The 23,418-nt window shown below is 41.3% G+C and overlaps 1 protein-coding gene across 3 annotated transcripts in view; it reads left to right on the top strand.

Annotated features, from left to right (window-relative positions):
• Positions 1–23,418, top strand: part of IL1RAPL2 (interleukin 1 receptor accessory protein like 2) — a 1,136,349-nt gene that overhangs the window by 1,083,000 nt on the left and 29,931 nt on the right. For all 3 annotated transcript variants that reach the window (XM_088482887.1, XM_088482888.1, XM_088482889.1), the window contains 2 exons: positions 6,068–6,197; positions 13,456–13,601. In XM_088482887.1, the coding sequence (XP_088339013.1) occupies positions 6,068–6,197; positions 13,456–13,601 (276 nt within the window). The remainder of the gene's footprint in view (positions 1–6,067; positions 6,198–13,455; positions 13,602–23,418) is intronic.

The following is a 23,418-nucleotide window of genomic DNA, read 5'->3' as shown; positions in this document are numbered from 1 at the left end:
TGTAAAGTGTTGAGGATTACAGGAGAATTATGGTCCCTAAATGTTTAATCTAAAAGAATAATCTAGAGAGTTAGGTAAAACTATAACAATAATATGCACCATGTCTGCCTCTGCATTGCTAAGAAAGGGCATTCTCCCTTTCACAGATAGTTAAATCAAAATGACTGAGGTGCTAAGTAAGTCATCTGTGCTCAAGCAATGGATATCCTTAAAACTTGGACTGTTAGATTTGTCTTGAGGACCGAGTTTGAGAAAAACTACTCTAGATAGGTGCACTAAACTTGACAAATATATTAAAACTAATAAATCTTGATTTATATTAATTTAAAATATATTTGTCTCACACTGATAAGGAGAAATATTAAAAAGGAATTATTCCAAACTTACAAAATGTGAACGACATAGGGAAAAATGTCATTAAAATGATTAAAAGAATCATTTTTGGCCTTAACCCACTTAATATCATCCCTATAGACATTATGGGGATAGCGGTTTAACTGTAGCCTAGCTTTTCACAGCTAAATAACACAATCTATACTACCGTAAACTGATAAGGTCCCATTGCTGCCAATGGGGACTCAGCAAAGCATTTTTGGTTTTGTTGGATTGCTACCAGGTTTAACAGCTATGGACATGTAAGTATCACTGGGAGCATAAGCAATACTGAATAATATAAATCACCAGTAACAATAATATACCCCTAATTCTATGCCTTCCTCAAATATGTATACTATTCTTCTTTCTCAAATCTAATTAATAATGAATACATCCTTGCCTCTCTTCTCATTATGATGAGTATAGCCCCCCGATGATAAAGTATCCACCTCACCGTGGGGGATACTTAATTATGCACCTCCCATCAGGGGATACTTATCACTACAGCAATTCAGTGATCAGTAACACTGCTACTTCTGTAGCAGCGTTATCTACCTGTCTCTGTTGCCGGCTTCTGCGCAAAGCCACTGAGGAGTGAGTGAGGAGGCAGGGGAGGGAACCGCACTGATCCCTCTTAGCATCCTCGGAACTCCTTCCCATAGGAAGGAGAGGGGCTCTGAGAACAAGCAGCATCTTCAGATGGTGTTTATTCTCACAAGCAAACGTTGAAAACTTTAAGTTTTTGGAGTTTGCTGAGTATCAGGTGGTACTATTGGACCCCTGATGATGAATGGTCCGTTATCTTAAATACGAGGGTTGTTCAAAAAGTAATGCCTAAATGCTCATAACTCTGAAATAATATGCAACATTTATTTGAAACTTTGTCAGTTTCTAGTTTAATATGTCTGCTAACTATATATGTAGTTTTATTGAGGTAGTCCAAGAAATACCATGGAATCCTAGATGAAACAAAGAGCCATCATTGAATTTCTGCAAAATGAAGGCTGCAGTGCTACAGAAATCCACAGAAGACTGAAAAAAGTGTATGGTGAGCGTACAATTGACTATAACCATGTCAGAAGGTGGATGAAGCGTTTTCAATTGGGAGAATAGTCCGTGTGCGACAAACCTCATGGTGGCAGACCATCAACTGCAGTGACAGCAGAGAACTGACACAAAGTCGATGCCATGATTCAGAAAAACCATTGTGTGTCCATCAGAGATATCAGTGATGAACTTGAATGATGTAGCCATGGCACTGTAAAAATACTAATCAATGATTTGGGATATCGTATAGTGTGTGCTAAATGGGTTCCAAAGCAATTAACCAGGGATCATAAGGCCCAGAGGGTGGAAGTGTGGAATGACCTTTTGACTAACTTTGAAGCCAACCCTGAGACGTTTTTGGAAAATGTCATTACAGGAGATGAGACCTGGGCAGGGCTGCCATCAGAAATTGTGGGGCCCGGGACTGCCAAAATAGGCAGGGCCCCTGGGCCCCCTCTTCCGCCGCTCCTCCTTCCCCCGCTACATCTCATAAATCATGACTTACCTTAATGCCTTGAAGAATGCTCCTTTCTTCTGGCTTCTTCTCCTTCAGGTCTGGCTGGCGCTGCTCCTCGCGCACCGCAGCTCCTCTGACCTCTCCCTTCCAGCATCATGGCGTCATGAAGTCTTGCGCGCCGACTCCAAAGGAGAAAAAAATATATTGAACAAGAGCAGGGGCAAACTATGGATTTTCTGGGAGGGGTGTATATATATATAGCAATCTTTGAATCCGGCACTTGTTTTAGGGAAAAAGGTTCTTTGCGCTCCTGTGCCTTCCGACGGGTCTCAAACCCAAACAAACAGTAAGCAATTCGGCGGCACTAGGAGACTTGGTAGTGTAGAGTAAAATGCCTTTAATATCCTACGTTTCGGAGGTTAATCCGTCGTCAGGGAAACGTTTCCCCGACGACGGATTAACCTCCGAAACGTAGGATATTAAAGGCATTTTACTCTACACTACCAAGTCTCCTAGTGCCGCCGAATTGCTTACTATATATATATATATATATATATATATATATATATACGCATATTTATAATTTATATATAAAGTATATAGTAAACATGTATATATTATATATAACAAACATATACACATTAACACATCGATACACATATAAACTGACTAACATATACAGTGTACACACACTAACACATATACAGTATTCACACACTACCACATATATATGCATTATCATACATACAGATACATACACACCAACACATACATATACACTAACATGCATACAGACCAACACATATGTACACACATACATACACATATATACACACTAACATACATACACAACAACACATATGTACACACTAGCACATACAGGCAAATACATACTCTATATACACATATACAATATTCACACATATGCACTAACATACATACACATATATACACACTAGCAGATACATACACACCAACACATATACACTAACATGCATACACATATATACACACTAGCATACATACACACCAACACATATGTACACACTAGCACATACAGACACATTCATATATACACACTAGCACATACCTACAAAAACATACAGACACATACATACACATGCTAAAACACATACATACTTTTTCTGAAGCAACAGCAGCTTGATAATGGGGGCGGGCACCTTGCCTCAGGCTCCGCCCCTCCGGGATGACGTAAATCGCGGCCGTACGGGGGCGGGGCTTACTACATTGGCTCCGCCCCCATTTTGCTCAGCCTGATCAGAGAGGGGAATTTAATCGGTTCAGCAGAGGAGGCTCTCAGGTTGGAGTTGGAGCAAGTGCGGGCAAACGAGTAGTGTGGGCCGGCAGGCGGTAGCAGCACCCCACCCCAGTTTTAACTCCTGGGGGTAGTGCGTGGTATGCACTGGTGGTAGGAGCGGGCGGTACTAGGTAGGAGCCACGCGGGCCCCCTCTCATGCTGACAGGGTCCGGGCCCGGGACTTCAGTCCCGGCAGTCCCCCCCTGATGGCGGCCCTGGACCTGGGTATTCCTTTATGACCCAGAAACAAAGGCCCAATCAAAGCACTGGAAACACCTAAGTTCACCTAGGCCAAAAAAGTTTAAATCACAGCGATCCGTAAACAAAGTCATGGCCACATTCTTCTGGGATTGCCGAGGTGTTATTCTCATCGATTACTTGGAACAAAACCAATCAATCAATAGTGATCAATACATTATTACTCTTAAGAAGCTGAAAGAAGCCATCCGCAAAAAAAGGTCAACAATTCCACTGTCAAATGTCATCTTACACCACGACAATGCCAGACCTCACACTTTGATGGCAACATCTGCGGCCATTGCCAAAATGGGATGAGCAATAATGCCACATCCACCATACAGTCCTGATTTGGTCCCTTCTGACTTTCATCTGTTTGGCCCTCTCAAAAACTGTTACCGTGGTCAACATTTTGAAGACATAGAGGTTGTTAAAAACACCATACGTTCCTGGGTCAAACACCAACCACTGGAATTTTTCCAAAGTGGATTCACAGCTTAGGCTGAGAGGTGGAGAAAATGTTTGATGGCAGATGGTGAATTTTTTGAATAGAGTCATTCTGTTACTAAGACTTCAAAGTATTTTACTGCAAATTTTCAAATCTGTATCTATAATAAAATTTGAGTTGTGAGCATTTAGGCATTACTTTTTGAACAATCCTCGTATGTAGAGACTAGCAATTCCACATGTGTAACGGGCCATTATATCATCACTTTTATCCATATACATGCATCCCTTCACACTTTGATACAAATGCTCATAAACCAGAGCTTCCTGTAAACAGAAACGTCACAGTATAATATAAAAGATACTATAATGATTTTGGAAGAAAAAAAAAAGAGGCACATGTCAGTAAGAAAAAGGTAGTTTGGGTATGTCCGTGTAATCTTCATCTGCATTATACACTAGTTGGGATGCCTTGCGTTGCCCGGGTTGTAGACTGAACCCTGTAGTAAACCTGCAGCCTTTATTTGTTTCCATTGTCCTTACCTATAACCCCATTCCATTGATCCTGAAAAGGACCCCACTATTTGCTAACATGCATGCAAACAGTGGTGTAACTAACGTGGGTGCAAGGGGTGCAGCTGCTACGGTGCCTGAGCTGCCTCTGTGACCCGCTGCTCCCTCTGCACCCAGTCACGCACACATGGTTGGCCGGTCCAGTCAGGGCCATCGAGGGGGACACGGATGTCAGAGATGTTGATGTGGTGCTGGCCCATCAGCTGATAACAGCTGGCGCCCTGGCAGGCAGTCATGGAGAGACAGCTCCGCCAGTCATGAGGCAATCAGAGCTCAAGGACTGGCAGCCAATCAGCCATGGCGGCTCCTGATTGGCTACCAGTCTGTGATCTCCAATTGGCTTGCGACCAGCGCCAGATTCAAATTGCGCTAGTGCTGTCTTGTCCATGTCTGTTGCTGCGCCAGCTGTACTTAGCTGGTGGCCCCGTCCTAAATCTACACTTGCTGGCTGCAGATGGCACACAGGGGGAGGCGAGAGGCTGCTGGAGGGACACGGGGAGGTGAGTTGCTGGGGTGCATATTGTGTAAGCGCACTGCTATAATGTGGAATAATGGTTTATATGGGGCACTACTATTATGTGACATAACCTGTACAGGGCATTACTGTGTGGGATAATGTGTAAGGGGCTCTACTAGTGCGTGGCATAATGTGTATAAGGGGTACTGCTGTGTGGCAAAACCTGAATGGGGTCTGTGTGGGGTCAAATGTATATATTTTTTTTACCTCTGGGGAAGCCTTTTAAGATATTGCTATGTTCCTCACAAAGTTCTAGTTACGCCCTTGGAGGCAAGCACAGAGGCTCTGGATTTAATATGAACTTGCATGAGTCATCAAGTTTGCTCAGACTGAGGTTAAAAGGATACTTTGTAGCTTTCTCACAGGTTTTTGGCAGACTGACAATTTCCACTAGAGCCAGCCCCATAACCTGTATATTTTAAGTGTCCCTATTTTTATGGATTATGTGACAGTGTGTGGCCCTGACGAAGTTCAAACCTAGGCAAACTGCATCACCATGCAAAATTTGGTGGAGCAAGGTCCAAAACTCTGGCCGTGCATAAAGGACAAACGGATGGACAGAGAGACAGACTTGTTTTGTCGCTTATTATATAGATATGAGTGTAGATCATTTCATGATGCTCTTCTTTTTAATTCCTTTTTTATTTAGATTTTTTTAATAAGCAATAGCAAATCTGCCTTAATGATGATTAAATGTTGCTTTTAATGCATTGAAAGCAAACTTTCTTTCAGCACTTCACTGTGGAATATTATACTGTTGCTCAAGTGTGTATACAGTATGTACTGTAGTGTTGCTAATTTATATACTGTATTTGTCAGAAAAAGCTATAAAAGTTGAAGTAGATAGGGTCCCTTATAACAGAATGGCATTATGTACAAGGTAAAATTATAGAGCCGTATGCTACAGGAGGACAAAAAGGGTTCTCAAGTTGTATTTGTTAAAGTTAAGTGATTTTTTTAAGACTCATGTTGTATGTATATTATAAAAACTGTTTTTAAGTGCTGACTGGATTTTGACAAAAGCCATCATTCTGCAATGAAATAACCAGAAGGCAGAGCAGAGGTGCTTAATGTGTTTTCTTCATTTTCCCTTCAGGCAGCCCACTTAGTGTGTATTGCAGAGCCTTCTTTGGATTTAGTGGCGAGTCGGGTCCCATGATCTACTGGATGAGGGGAGAGAAATTTATTGAAGAATTAGAAAATCACATTAAAGAAGGCGTAATCAGGTAAAACCTTAATGTGGCTAAATAATGACACCTCTTGTGATTGCTTTGTTTGTCTGGATGTATGTGTACAGGAATTATCATAGGCTTCATGTGTATATTAATGAAAACACACCCACACTTGGATATGTGAATTATACCTAATATAGCCAAAATGTTTTACTTTATTGAATTTAATAGTGGCATTCCCGTTATTGTTCTTAACGAGAGGCCGGTTCTTAAAATCGGTGTATTCCAAAATGTGTATTACATTTTAGAGAATACAATTAGCCCCCTACTTTCTTATAAAAGGTGTGCAAAAGGGAAAAGTCAGGGGTTAGGTTGGGGCACCATATTCACCTACATATATAGAGTTTGTTTATAGTAAGAGTTCACAAAAAGTAAGAACCTCCCAAAACAATTCCACATGTATATGTGTAACTAAGAATATTAGATCACTTATAGGCAGTGGCAGCTCCAGAGTTGGGGCTGCAGCTCAGTCCAAACTTCAGTTGGAGAGCCACACCAACTGCCACCCCAATTGCTGCCAAACAGTGCCGGCCAGGACTCACTGGCAGTTGGTGTGGTTCCCATATTTGAATTTTGGACTGCGCTGCAGCCCCACCTCTAGAGCCGCCACTGGTTATAGACATCGATCACACTCTGGTTTTTAAAGTGTGGGCGTGATAAAGAGATGGACACAATGGCGATGTTTACACAGTTTGGGCAATTATCGGCAAACTGCACCTGTGGGGAGGTGGCAACTCAAAAGCAGGTGTGTCGCAATTGCTTTGGGAGCGAGTCTCTGCCTGCAGCCATTCTGCGCGACCATAGGGTTACTTCGAAGTCCAATCAATTGATCTGCGAGTTGCATCATTGTATGCTATCACTTGGAATTGCAAAGCCGCTGGTGGGCGTCTCAATACAAATCCAGGTGGCTGTGATATTTGCATATTTTCGCAGAGCCGCTGGGTACATATTTGCTGCATTGGCGTACAGTACATCTCTGATTAGGCCCTGTATACAGACAATATCTTATCAAACACAGATGGGCTAGGTGACCTCCACTCTTTGGCCTTTGCAGCTTTAGTTGCTAGGATTAGAACATGGCCTGTTACATATCGTATATTCATTAAACTGATATCTATTGTTTTCCATTATTGCACAATTACATTCTAAACAATCTCTTGGGTCATAGGGCATAATTTGTCATCAAGTGTGTGCCACACCTCTAGTGACACTTACATGATGTCAGTGTATACAGTGTATAGAATCACATTGCCAAATACAATGTTGTATGTGGGCAGCTTAAGTTTTGTTGATAAAATGATCTCCTACTATAGTGCTCAGAGGGCCTCTTTTGAGAAGTGCTATATGGCAGAAGTGCATAAGGTTTATGGAGCAAGAGTGGCATGTGCAGAGGAGCTGAAGCCCGCACCAGTCAATGGGAAAGCTGGGCAGAATGAGGAAAGGAGGTGCACTGCTGTGCCTATTTTTGTTGAGAAGTGCAAAAATAAAGTTTCTATTTGTGGATAAGTGAGATAATGGGGTGAAGAGGTGCATTTTAGGGGCAAGCCTTGGGAATTTGGTTTTGTCCTATACTTTTAATGGGCTGCACCTTACTCCTTCCAGTTGCACTGTGGTGAAGAAGGGCGTCTCTGAACTCCAATGCCAACAGTAAAGCATCCTGAGACCATTCATGTGTGGGGTTGCTTCTCAGCCAAAGGAGTGGGCTCACTCACAATTTTGTCTAAGAACACAGCCATGAATAAAGAATGGTACCAAAACTTCTCCCAACCATCCAAGAACAGTTTGGTGATGAACAATGCCTTTTTCAGCATGATGGAGCACTTGCCGTAAGGCAAAAGTGATAACTAAGTGGCTCAGGGAACAATACATTGATATTTTGGGTACATGGCCAGTAAACTCCCCAGACCTTAATCCCATTGAGAACTTGTGGTCAATCCTTAAGAGGCGGGTGGACAAACAAAAACCCACAAATTCTGACAAACTCCAAGCATTGATTAGGCAATAATGGGTGGTGATCAGTCAGTATGTGGCCCAGAAGTTGATTGACAGCATGCCAGGGCGAATTGCAGAAGTCTTGAAACAGAAGGGTCAACACTGCAAACATTGACTCTGCATAAACTTAATGTTAATTGTCAATAAATGCCTTTGACACTTATGAAATGCTTGTAATTTTATTTCAGTATACCATAGTAACATCTGACAAAAAGGTCTAAAAACACTGAAGCAGCAAAGTTTGTGAATACCAATACTCTCAAAACTTTTGGCCATGGCTGTACAACCAATACCATGGGCGGGATGTACTAAGCTTCGCATCCACTATTGGGTATCGCCACCTGAAGATAGCGTTGCCCATCCGGACAAAGCACGGAATGCATAACATATGGGGTATGTGGTAAAACCCCCAGGGGTTTTACCGCATTTTCCCCTTTAGTACATTCCACCCCATATGTCTTCCCATTTTCTTCCCACTCTGACATGATTAATATTAATCAGCACTTTCCATACCACACTTTATGTACGGCCTTGCCAATGTATATATGCCCCCACACACTTCTTCATACAAATGTTCATAAATCACAGCTCACTGTAGAGTTGCAAACAACTATAACAGCAGCAGCACAAATAATGTCTTTAAAATATAAAGAAACACCTTACAACTCCAATAGTGGAACATATAAATAAAAGAGGGATAATTCAGAAATAAAAAGGGCTGAGGACCTTGTCCATCAAAAAGAGGCACTTCCTATATGTGGAATCTTCAGTATGTATTAGACCATTTATACACTGGCCTTTAGCATGATGGTCACTTTACTGACCTCAAATGTATTGAATGTAGCAAGACATTTTTGAAAAACCCCAATGCGGTGCAAATGTAACATTATCAGATCTATATACAGTACATGCATGGATTTTAATACCAGTGGATATGAGGCCTTCTATAGTACATATAAGTGAAACTCTGCTAAAAAAAAACCTCTGAAACTAATCACTTTCCAGACCATATGCTGGATGAAGCCATACAGAGGCATGCAAGCTCTAGTTGGGTTAAAAGAGAGATAGAGACACTACATTAAATGGTATACGTTCGGAAAGCCGGCGGACGCAATGCCGACCGCAGGCTTCCCGACTGCTTAATCCCGGCGAGGGTTAAATGACAGGTGTCTAAATCTAGACGCCTGTCATTTTACCGACATCGGGAGACCGGCGCCTGGCATCCCGATTGAAGGGATGCCGAGCGTGGACAGCAACGGGAGGGGGGAGGGTTAGGTTTAGGGCTCCCAGGGGGGGACTTAGGGTTAGGCACCCCCCCGGGAGGTTAGGGTCAGGCTAGGGGAAGGGGGGGTTAGGGTTAGGCACCCCCAGGGGGAGGTTAGGGTAAGGCACCCCCCGGGGGACTTAGGTTTAGGCGGCAGAGAAGGGGGGGGTTAGGTTTAGGCACTTAGAGGGGGGTTAGGTTTAGGCACTTAGAGGGGGAATTAGGGTTAGGCGGTAAATCATACCAAATGCCATTAAATTAAGAGAAATGTTGTAATCAACAGTTTCTAATTTTGAATTCTAAAAGTACAGTTGCACATTAGTCGGTTGGCTATGGTGTATACTGTGTTTTCATGATTAGCAGGTGTAAAAGGTCAGGGGATGGATATATAACCAGGCATTGATCTCTGATTATGGAAATGTCACTTGCAGAACACTTCAGTCCTTCTTTTAATGATCAAAGAAATAACAATATGTCTTCAATTGGAAATGCTATCGGGGTTAAGAAATCAGCTTGTGAACCTGTAATGAAAAGGTAGTTATTTAATAGAACCACTTCCTCAATTATAATTCACGCTTTCATAAGCTCTCATCTAAATGTTTCTGGACTGTGCTTCAATGATCCTGCAAATAGTAATAATACATCTGCATCTTTCCAATTAAATGAGAACTACGTGCACTGAAAACATTGTAATTGTGCCGGAAGACGACAAGTAACTTGTGTGCTTAATGAGAAATTCAGATGATACATTTCACAAGATTGTGTTTTTCTTCTTTATGGAAATTTCCCATGTTTTACCTTAAATTACTTCAGATCCTCATTATGAAATTGGAAGACGGTGGTAATTGGAATCTACAATTTCTGTTTCTGATTATTTTTTAAACAATGCATTGGTTGTCTGTGTAGTGTATTGTTGAAATTTGTCACAGATAATGATTGAAAAACTATGATATTATTGAGAAGTGATTTGTGTTCATTATATAAAGGTGGGTGTAATGTAACATACACAGACTTACTTAATGATTGTGTAAATCATGCAAAATGCTGTATCGATACTGTAGCTACCTTTTAGCACCCTTTTCTTCTCACTATCTAGTCTCTCAGGATACTATTTTCTATACACTGATGCCTCCCAAACTCTATTACACTATCTCATTATCTCCTGCCTTGACTACTGTAACCTTCTATGTGGCCTTCCTTTCACCACTTTAATACATTATTAATGCAGTGGTGAGAGTGGTATTTCTCTCCCACTACTCCAACTTGCCGAATCTCACACTGGCAAACTGCTCCATACAAAATAAAATTATTTCCCTTCACCCTCACCTGCTAAGTGTTCAAGTGACTTTTTCCCCTATATCCCAACCCACTCTCAAAGTACACTCCCTCCCAGACTCTCTGCTCTGCCAATGTTTGGTACCTTGAGCACCACTAGTGAAGCTATAAACACTCCATGAAAATCCACCTCTACATAAAACCCTAGCTGTCTCCCATCTAATACCACTTTCTATGGCCCACCTCTACATCAAACCCTAGCTGTCTCCCATCTAATACCACTTTCTATGGCCCACCTCTACATCAAACCCTAGCTGTCTCCCATCTAATACCACTTTCTATGGCCCACCTCTACATCAAACCCTAGCTGTTTCCCATCTAATACCACTTTCTATGGCCCACTTCTACATCAAACCCTAGCTGTCTCCCAACTAATATCACTTTCTTAGGCCCACCTCTACATCAAACCCTAGCTGTCTCCCATCTAATACCACTTTCTATGGCCCACCTCTACATCAAACCCTAGCTGTCTCCCATCTAATACCACTTTCTATGGCCCACCTCTACATCAAACCCTAGCTGTCTCCCATCTAATACCACTTTCTATGGCCCACCTCTACATCAAACCCTAGCTGTCTCCCATCTAATACCACTTTCTATGGCCCACCTCTACATCAAACCCTAGCTGTCTCCCATCTAATACCACTTTCTATGGCCCACCTCTACATCAAACCCTAGCTGTCTCCCATCTAATACCACTTTCTATGGCCCACCTCTACATCAAACCCTAGTTGTCTCCCATCTAATACCACTTTCTATGGCCCACCTCTATATCAAACCCTAGCTGTCTCCCATCTAATACCACTTTGTATGGCCCACCTCTACATCAAACCCTAGCTGTCTCCCATCTAATACCACTTTCTATGGCCCACTTCTACATCAAACCCTAGCTGTCTCCCATCTAATACCACTTTCTATGACCCACCTCTACATCAAACCCTAGCTGTCTCCCATCTAACACCACTTTCCATGGCCCACCTCTACATCAAACCCTAGCTGTCTCCCATCTAATACCACTTTCTATGGCCCATCTACATTCTGACTAGTTTCTGCACACACTCATGCCTCCTGCCCCCACACACATCCTTGTCTCAGTCTCACCTTGCCTCATTAGATTTAATGCTCTTACAATTAGGGTCCTCTGCTGACTTCTTGTAAGTTCTCGCCTGATCCACTGATCCATTAATGCATATCCTTGTATTATTCATGTTTTTATGTTCTGCGCTATGCTTTGTTTGGCCTGCACCTTGCATATATATTATTTCCTAAGCTTAACTGGTGTTGTTGCATTTTGCCTGTTCTGGATTCTGCTGATTAGAACTGTACTGTCCTCTATTTTCCTACTGGACAGCACGGTGGAATTTTAAATAAATTATAAGATAACTGTATCAGACATTTGTGTGACTTTGGCAAGACTGGTCAAAGCTAATATCTGATTGGTTGTGTTATTTTGCCCGCATGATGGCCATTAATGTATATGTGTTTTTATCTTTTGTAAATGAGACAATTAGGTCACCTCTTCCATCCAGATTCCCTGCTATATAACCTGGGCATGAGCCTTAATGTAACAGCTTCTTTAAATACTCTTTAAAGAAACCTGCATACAATATCCCATCTAAGAGCAGTGATCTAGTTGGTTGTTGAACAATTACGCCAGCTGTCCACTTCATGCTGCCATGCTGAGTGGGTTGATATTACATAAGGATGGCAATGATACTGCAGTGTCGTAGTTGCGCTTAAGATAAAAGAAAAACACCAATGAACACTTCCTCAGGGTCAAACTTGTGAAATTTTGCAACAACAATGAAAAATTTTGCTCATCTCTAATTTTAAACTTAATAAGCACCATAATATTGATTTTAAATTCTTATCTTGAGCATGTGAGCTGGCCAGATGTATACAATTTGGTCATGTATGTGACTGGCCAACTTGAAAACAATTTTGGATGCTCAAAAGCCGTGCTGGACAGCTGCGATGTAGTGTATAAAGCTATGCTTTTTGCCATAAAACTCAATATATAGATGTTTTTTGTGTTGCCTAACTCTGGTCAGATATAAAGCTAAATACCTAAAATTAATACAAGCTGGTAGAAGTATTTCATAGGCCTACCAATTAAATTTGAAATTGCACAAAATAAGTTTACAATTCTTAGCCAACATTCCAGTTAACCTTGACCCAAATGATCTAAATCAGTACTACAGCATTAGTTCTCGGACATAAATTACCCTATATCTTTTGCATCTACAGTGTCTCTATGCAGGATGAGGAGTCTGGGCAGTTGGCAGTGCCATCCAACCTAACCATTGGCATAATTCTCAGGCAGTGCATACTTCCAGAATTGCAAACAAAGAACAAAATAGTGTATACTGATACAATGTATTATTCACCGACCTTTAACATTCTGTCTAGAACCATTTGGGTACCTCACCCATGATCTGACACACAGTGCCTGGAACTGCTCAGGTCACGTCACTCCCTCATCTTTCTTTAATTCTGCACAAACATTGACCATGTAAATGGGACATATTTAGGTATTAATTTATAAAGCAATTGCAATGTCCTAGTGATGTCAATGTGTTCTTCTGAAGTGGGACTAGGAGAAAGTGATGCTTTTAGATCTGTGAGGAAAGGTGATTCCTTCTCCCTTCCATGTTGATTCAGGTTGCTTAGAGAATACCTCGGGGAGAAGGAGGTAGAACTGGCTTTGACGTTTGATGCCATACAAGAAGCAGACCTGGGTAATTACACCTGCCATGTGGAAAACAGAAATGGCCGCAAGCATGCAAGTGTCATCCTGCGGAAGAAAGGTAAGCAAAAAAATTGTGTCCAAGGTAAATAAAAGTAAATGGTAATTTGATTCAATTAATGTAATGTAAGGAAGAGGCAGGCAACCACTGAAGTTTCTTATTGCTGTATAAGTGGGGAGCAGTAGCCAGAAACCTATAGTAACTCCCCTTCTGCTTGTTATGCCTCATTTCTAAATGTATCTACACTTTTAGGGGCCTATTCATCATGAATTAGTTTTCACTTGAGATAATTTAGTCTTCAATTGTAAGCAAAATAATTGTAAAAAAAAAAAATAAAATTCATCATTCCTTCCTTACAAAATATTCACTTCCGAAAAACTGCTCCTTTTATGGAGACAGCTTTTCGGAAGTGAGATAGTTTTCACCTTCAGCTGTGCCTCCCGAGAATCTCCTCCGGTATTTTTTCAAACAGCGCATGCGCAGCACTAACAATAAGTGGCTAAGCTCCTATTTTATAATACTGATTTTTTAAAATACTTTTTTAGGCATGTCTGCAAATGGCTCCTATTTTACAACAGTGAGGGTCATTCCTGGATTCCTCCCCCCGCCGGTGTCAGTGGCGGCCCCCCCTCCCCTCACATGCACCTGTGCAGTGCAGCCCCCTCCCTCCCTCTGCAGCCGCTGTTGTCTTTGCCGATCCCCCCTCTCCCGCGACCACTGGTGCTAGCGCAACCCCCTACCTCTGCGGCCACCAGTGTCATTGCTGGTCCCTCCTCACCCTGTGGCCACAGGTGTCAGTGCAGCCCCCTCCCACCCCCTGTGGCCACTAGTGTCAATGCCGGCTCCCTCCCCCCACCGGAGTCAGTGCCGGCCGCCCTCCCCCTGCCGGTGTCTGCAGCTGCCCCCTCTCCCCAACCCACCGATGGAGTCTGACCATCTGAACCCCTTCCCACCACTCAGCCACCTCTGCTCCTAACTAGGGATGGCCATCGGTGGTGTAACCATCGATGGTTACCATCGATGGCAAAATAGAAAGTAACCATCAATGGTTACAAACTATTCACTGGATGACCATCGATGGTTTCACCAACCAGTGGTCATCCCTGTCTTTTGACCGACTGGCCTGTAGGCCAATCAGAACATGGTGGCAGGGCTTTGCAGGTGCCAGAGGGTGGAGCTATTCTCCGTGTCCCGACACTTGGAAAAAAAACCTAATTCGGTTATGCTTATACATTAATTGAGAGAAACCATCTGGTAGTCTCCCATCGATGTAACAAAAACATTTTTACATCGGCCGTAAATCATTGATGATTTTGAATCATCGATGGTCAATGGCCATCCCTACTCCTAACCTCCCCACCAGCAGAAGAGCACAGGAGAGAGCCAGAGACGCCATAGGTAAGTAAACACAGCAGGAGGGATCTGTATAGATCCACCTGTTGCACAAGCTGCCGTGTAAACGGATGTGTTATCGGATGTTGTACGCCACCTCAAGGTGGCATATTGTATCACTCACAAGTTCTGAAAAGAAATGCTTTTTCGGAACTTGATTAATTACACAATTTCCACATCCCCATACTGTGGAAATGGGGTGGTAAGGTGCAGTCTTACTTGGTGTTGTGGTGTCAATTAATAAGGTATGATTGCTGGGTGCGGTGTGGGGTTGGCGAGTCCAGGGAGGAGGGAGCTGGAATGATGAAAAATTAATGGAGTAAGGAGAAATTAAAAAAACAGGCAGAGTGTGGGGGCCAAATCTTTTATTGGAGTAGATACAATGCTGCTCCGATGAAGTCCCGGGCAAAGCGGGGTTGTGCGTGGGTGTGGATATGGATGAGACTCCAGGTGGGGAGGTGGGTGGACCCTTTCAGGGGGCTCCTTGACGTGCAATTCGATGACCGGCACATATCCCCTGCTGGACCTATGGTCTACAGTCTATGGAGTCTCAGGGGGTGGGTGGAAGGGTTCCGTGAGTGGGGTATGATCACCAAGGCCCACTTTGCAGAGGATTCATCGGAGCAGCTTTGTGACTACTCCAATAAAAGATTTGGCCCCCACACTCTGCCTGTTTTTTTCAATTCTCCTTACTCCATTCATTTTTCATCGTTCCAGCTCCCTCCTCCCTGGACTCGTCAACCCCACACCGCACCCAGCAATCATACCTTTTTAGTCAACACCACAACACCAAGGAATAGCGCACCTTACCACCCCATTTCCGAATTAACCACAGTGCAGGAGTCGGTACGCCCGCACTAAGGTGCAGCTCTCCAGACCCCCACAACACACCAATACCCCCACCCACATACCCACCTTAGAACCCAACACTAGCACACCTATTTTCCACCCAACATCCCCCTCTTCCCCCCCACCCCCTTATCCACATTCCCACACACCACCACACACTGAAACACGCCACCTGCCAGCACGCATGAGCGCAGTTCAACCCCCTTTCGAAACATCCCCATACTTAAGTATGGGGACTGTGGAAATCATCGGGACACAATTGTAACCAGCTACTTCAACATCAACTTTATCTCCTGCGTTGCATGATTAATGAATGGGGCTGACACTTAATTTATACAAAAGCATGTGAAATTTTTATTTTTCACCTGCTTTTGTATAACTTAAGTGATGATGATGAGAAACTGCCCTCACAATGACCTGTACTTTTAGAAAATGCCAAAGATAAAATCAGAAAAAATGATAAAATCTGCATTTTGCAGAGCTGTACAATACAATGAATCACAACTGCAGTTTTGCACTATATTATTTTTTTAGCCTATTTCCAGAGGGAACAGTGGTTAGTACAGTAAAGTTGCCAACTGACACTAATTTCCTTGGATAGTACCAGATTTAAAAAAATATGTCCCTAGTTTTTTTAGATCATCCAACTGTACAATAAAATATAACTCTATGGGGATGCCTAATTGGAAGGTTATGAGTCCAGTTGCAGTATCTGAGATCTGCTCGCACTTCCATAAGCTGCGAGTAGAAATCAGCCTCTGATCACATGCCCAGTGAGGCTGCCAGAAGCCATACCGAAGGCACTGACTCGTGGGTATTCCAATCAGCCCCTATATAGTGCATATCAAGGTCTCACTATCTATGCTTTAAGTTAATAATGATGGAACAGCAGTATTTAAAATGCAAGAAAATGTAATGGTCTATTTATCATTGGTGACTAGTAGGTGGTGATAACTAACATTCAGTATTGCTGCATGTCCATGTTGGTTACCTATGTTTGGAGGACTGGATTGATGAACGTTTAGCCAATGTTGTATTCTGAATTATATTGCTGACATTTAGTACCACACTCTTTGCAAAGGGTTGGATATGAATTTAGTGATCGAGCTTCAGCTCACCCTCCAGCGTGCCACAGTAATTCCTAGTTGGTTTTAGGTGTAAAATGTATTTGCTAATTCAACACAATTCTTCACATATCAGTGAAACCGGTGCTCCACCAGCTCAAAATACAATCGGAGAGGCCACAGAGTTTCCTTTGCCTCCCTTTCCACCACCAGACACATCAGTGCAGTATACTTCTGCACACAGGTGACCCCAAAAGGTGCTGCTCATATCTACACTTATTATCAAAGAGGTGGAACTGCATTGTGACGGGGCGTTCTCATGGGCAAAGTACAGTGAGGGCCGGCTTTGCAGACCTGGACATAAGAGAAATATACCTGTTTGGAGGTGTATCTTTTGCATCTAGTATAGGATAGGTACAAGTCCGTAATGATAGTGATGACTAGTAGTAAACCAGGTGTGCAGTCACATCTCTGTACGTGTATAATTGTTTCAGTGTACAATATATGCCCAATTTATTTCTGACTCTGCATCAGGCCCAAGTGCACAGGAAAATTAGTGAAAGATGTAACTAGCTTTGGATATGTCTCTTTACTTGTAATAAAAAGACATGTACAGTGTTTTAGAAGTAGGATGTTATCTGGTATTATACACAGGAAAAAGGCTAAATTATTGCACCTGCATTTGAATACTTAGCTTGAAGAATGAGGAGTTTAGAGAAAGTAGTCCAATATAACAACTATCTGTCCATACCTATAATACGTGTCCTTTTCTATTAGCATTCATATTTGCATTTGTGATTAAAGCAGTTTACCACACTTGAGAAAGTTGATTCCTCTTTCACTTTGTGTACATCCCCACTTGGGTTAACAAGACCATTTTGCTGTATCCTTCCAATTAGTTCCACTAAATAGGACATTGACATGAATGACTGTTGACAACATTCTTAATTGGTTTTCGGCACATCAGAAGAGATTGTTAGCCTCTATTGATGTGTGATACAAGTAGAGAGTCTCTAGGACTCTCCCCACTGCCAACTAACTTGTTATTGGGTGAGTGGCTGACAACACTACAAGTAATTTAATGGTTCTGTCATTCTGCATTGTGGCCCTTAGTGAGCAGTATGCAGCATCTATTATGTTTTTTTCACTTCCAATGGATGGAAGTTAGAAGTTATTCTTCAATAGGATAGCAATGAGCAGATTTTCCGTGGATTAGAATGATACAATGTTGTGTGGATTACAAATTAAGAATAGTATTTTTTATTAATAGAGTGGTGAACAAGGAATTTTTACATAGTCTAACAAAAGTTGATGTTAACACTGATGTTGCTACAACAGGGTATAACGATCACTATTATACATGGACATCAGGCAATATTTCTCCATACCCCACAACTGGAAAGAGCCCCACAGAGGCTCCAGGCTGATCAGTTTGGGACTGGTTTCCACTATGGCTGAGGGACCTCATACAGGAGTTGATGTTGAAGTAGTTGGGTGAGCTCAAACCTGGGATGGTTTCTATGTTAGCTTGCTGCCCTCCCTATTTAAGTTGGAACAAAACCAGTATTTCTAGCACTGAGACTCCTTAAGGAATATGGGGGCAGCATGTTACCCCAATATTTTCAAAGGCTACTCATTTATATACAAGGCTTTCCTACTAATCTCACTTCAATGGGATTTCAATTTTTACTGCACGTGCTGGAAACCCCAGTTGAATGAATGGGCTGTTGAAAGTAGAAGAAAAAGCTCTGTACTTCTTGCACCTTCTCAACCCATTTGCTAGTGAATGTGTCAAGAACACATCAATTGAATTTACCCCGCAAGTCAAACTCTTATCAGAAACATGCATAAGTCCATAGTATTTACCGACAGTGCTACAACTTATTGGCTCTTTATACAGACCGCCCCACTATGAGGCATATTTATTAGCCTTATTTTTACAAAAATAATGTGAAAACGGGTGTTTTTACACCCTTTTCACATTATTTTAGTATCACATGAATTTACTAAAGGGCAACTGGAGTAGAATTCGCATTGTCTCACTCCAAACCATAATTATCACATATTTTTAGTAAGCAGATTGCATTTCCCATAAAAACAATAATATGACAAAAAAGTCCTTGCACCAAATATTCAATCCAGTAGATTATTCCATCTGTAGAGGAATCAGCAGTAATAGAATCTTCTCAAGTAGAATACTCCAACCAAGCACATATGAAATAAACAGATGGCAATATATAAGAAAAAAAGGGTCAATTTATGTAAACTTCAAAGGGAGTAGGTTAAATATGAATGTCTTTTTTAAATCCTTCTGTGTAGAATAAATTACAGGACCACCAATGTAACGTGCCCTCCTATTTATAGAAAATGCTCACATAAATAATACCTATAGAGGTTAAGTATAAATCCCATCAAGGTTTCTTTAACCATCACATCAATAAAATAATGAAACAGACAGCAAGATGCTCACATTGATTCTTACTTGAGAAAAACTGTAATGAATCTCATAAGGGTTTCTTTATCCTCCATAAAGAGCAGTATCTCTCAGAGAAAAAAAGAAAACTTCACATGGTGTAGTATTTTAAAACTACATTTAATAAACAAACAGTATTAAAAATGGGGGTAAAACCTCCGTACCAGATAGATGGTATAAACAGGCACAATGGATAGACACAATAGACAGCGATGGGACCCGGGTATTCCACTTCAAAGTGAAAAAGGCACCCAATGGTGTCGAAACATGTCAGGAGGAGTGATATTGGAGGTCTACCTGGTACCTGATTAATGACTGGATTTTGGCTTACACTTGCGGCAGTGGAATACTATTTTGACAAGTTAGGGTGACTTGTTTCTGACATATTCCATGCTGCCTTATTTTGCGCCTTACCTATAAGATGTTTTCTTCTTTTTTATTAGATTGCATTTCCCATACTTGAAAGGGGAGGGGGGGTTTGCGGTATCCGGCGGCGGCACGTGTGCAGACACATTCTCCCTGTATTTTTTCTGAAAATTACAGGGAGAAGTTTGCAGACGGGATTCGCAGGGATAGAGCTTTATTGCATCTTTAAATGCGGATTGAAGTTAATAGGGGACTATGTGAATTAAGTGGAACAGCCTTGAACCAAATAGATCCTTCATTAACAGATGCAATAGCTGTAAGGTACTTGGACTTCTCAAGAGCATCTTCTGGAGTCTGACTCTGTAAGTAAAGAAAAGTCAGAATGTGTGATAAAACTAGAGGAGTAATGAATGCATTGCAGAGTTGCCAATGCTAACCAGCATGGTCTCTCGGGAATTATCAGGAATTTGATGTTCCTGATTTCTGGGGGCACTGGCTGATGAAGAGAATCTTGGTGTCACAGTACATGCAAAGCCCAAGAAGATGACTGCAAGAGTGCTCCTCTTCTGAGAGTTGAAATTGTTCCATCTGCATTTTTTTACTCATGGAGTTACCAAAGGTCTGGAGAACTGCTATTTTCAGGTGTTTTCTTTTTTTCCATCAATCACTCTGTGAAATGAATATCAGTAATATTACAAAGAATGATTAAGTCTATAATGGATGCTGGAATATCCCTGCCAACTCATTCTTGATTTTGTAATAAAGACCCTGCCAGAAGGCGGCTTCCAATCACTTTATTATTCCAGTTGAGCTCCAAAGTCAATGAAACAAAAAAGCGAATGGTGCACTACTGGAGAAGAACAGACTTGTGGAGGCAGATGATACCGGTCAAGGCTCTTCACACACTTTTCTAAAGGCTTTTGCCTTGTATAGTAGAGTATTTTTTTTTTGCCATAAAGACTAAACTAAAGCTTTACTATAGAGGAAGAGTATGACAACATACACATTCGCTTGGCACACACTAAGACAAATTTCCTAGGCTCAAACTGGATTGACACTCATTGATGAAACTCCATACAAGTCTGAGAATCTCCATAGTAAAATAAAAATATATTAAGGAGAACAGGGAAGAGATTGTCAGAAGTGCGAGGAACAATTTACTTGGCAGCAGAACTGCAGCACAAATGTTGTTTCTGATATGATGCCATGAGCAGGCATTGGCACATGCAAAATCTTTAATCCGGTACATGGAGCAAGGGGTTACTGAAGTGTGCACATAGAAGTGGATAATCCTTGAAGAGATTCACTAATGTTGTCCTGTTTTGCATTTTGTGTCCCCCATTGCTAACAGGAGTCTTTATTGAAGTCCTGAGCAAATTGCCACAGACTCATGTGACAGGCTTGCAGAATGTCTATAACAGTGGGTATTGATGCATTATATTGCTAGTGGTTGACTTGATACTGTCTTAAGTTCTTAACACAGTGAGACACAATTATTTATAGAGACAGGCCAGGGGTCAGGACATGCAGCACAGGTACAAAGACAGAAGATGAACTACAGATCATGATCACAAGCAAAAAGGGATGAGACCATTGGGTTGGTAACAGAACACTAAACCGAGAATCGGGCATCAGGCACATGGACAGTTAGGAACAAGCCAAGTCGGTAATGGAAACACAGTATATACAAGCAGATAGCAGGACACTAGGGCACAGAGCCTGTTTCTGGCAGATATCGTAGTTTACACTGAGCTGTATTTTTCAATGTGGTGACTGCTGAAATAAACAGTCAAATCCCGCAACCTAAGAAACTGGAGAGAAGCCTACACATCCACTAGGATCTATAGTGTGGACAATTCCATATGTAACGTTACTGAGAGTGGCATGCTATTTAGTATTGCTCATAACTATAGAATTTCCATATGTCCAAGAAAATTTAACTTTTACTGAATCAAAACCTTCTGCCAGTGGAAACTCCTCCATACCGTATTGTAGCAAAGGATTCAGCAAACTATAAAACACACTAAAACCAGCACCAAAAAGATGGATGGTAAATCTTTAGACAATAAAAATTAAATTTATTTATAAAATGCCAAGAAATAATCAAATTATGCCACACATAATAGATAAATAGCCAACACTCTTAATATCTGAATTCCAGAGAGATAATATATACGGTATTTGAACAAAATCTCTGATCCTGTGTATTGAAAAAGATAAATAGGACATAGGACTCCTTCCACTGTATCCAAAGCTTTGAGATTTCAAGCAGCCATAGAAATTTTCGGCAAGTCAAGTGACACTGCCTTGACACATGACCAACACAGATTGTTTCATCTTACACTCGGGTCCCGATGTCGTGGTTCCGGGCAGTTGTCTGGGGTACGTCATTGTGTTGGCGGAGTTATGATTGTACACAACTATGGGGAAGAGGGAAATGGGAAATCGTCGCACTGACTGTATATGACAAGATAATTATTAGTACCACTATTCTTATCAATAAATATCTGAAACCAGAAAAAGATACACAATATAGTGGTGGTGCTCACTAGAGTTAGGCAACAAAGACAAAACAAGAAAAAAAGGAAAAACTCTATTTGGTGAGCACTCTTGTTTTTAGAAAATATAAATAAATTAATACATAACTTTTATTGGAAAAACTGTACAATAAAATATAATATGTTATTACCTGCAGCTGTGTATAATAACACGATTCAAAATATGGTATGTCTCACATAAAGAGTATATGAAAAAATATGAATAACCAAAAAGTATAAAGACATAACAAAGGAGAGAGTTTATAGACATAACAAAGGAGATTTTGAATAAACTCTCTCCTTTGTTATGTCTTTATACTTTTTGGTTATTCATATTTTTTCATATACTCTTTATGTGAGACATACCATATTTTGAATCGTGTTATTATACACAGCTGCAGGTAATAACATATTATATTTTATTGTACAGTTTTTCCAATAAAAGTTATGTATTAATTTATTTATATTTTCTAAAAACAAGAGTGCTCACCAAATAGAGTTTTTCCTTTTTTTCTTGTTTTGTCGGAGTTATGATTGTGTAAAAGCTCCTTATCCCGATCACCACCCCTTTCCATTTTGGGTATGTGGTCAATCAAGATGGACTTCAACATCACAACTTGACGCCCTTTTTCCATACAATGTCTCGCTACGGGCTTATCACTTTGACCATCAACCATCGCTCGTCTTATGGAACTATGATTCGCCATACATTCTCTAAATGTTGTAGTTGTTTTGCCAACACAATATAACCCGCAAGGGCACATTAAGATGTAAATCATATACATCAACGTACATGTCAGCCAATGCTTAATGCCAATTTTCTTTCCTGTGTGAGGGTGTGCAAACTCCCTGCCCCCACACGTGGTGCATCCCACACAACGGAAACAGCCTGTTTTTTTATGTTGTTTAAGCCACGTTGTTCTGGATCCTTTTTGGAATTTTTTTGTGGGCTTTATTAACAACTGTTTGAGATTTGGCCCTCTTTTGAAAGCAACAAGAGGTGCCTTATCCAAACTGTTCAAGCACATGTCACTCTGGATCAAGGGCCAATGTCTCTTTATGGATTTAGCAAATGTCATAGCCTTGGTATTGAACTGAGTAGTTATGACTAATCCGTTATCTTTCTTGGTATGCCGTGGAGTGTTGTCATTCATACAGATATGGCTCGCTCTATTCAGACATCTGTTAATGACTTT

The sequence above is a fragment of the Taudactylus pleione genome, unplaced genomic scaffold, assembly GCF_031769625.1.
Source record: "Taudactylus pleione unplaced genomic scaffold, aTauple2 ptg000296l, whole genome shotgun sequence".
NCBI classification, from domain to species: Eukaryota; Metazoa; Chordata; class Amphibia; order Anura; family Myobatrachidae; genus Taudactylus; species Taudactylus pleione.
This window is presented reverse-complemented; position numbering and strand designations above follow the sequence as displayed.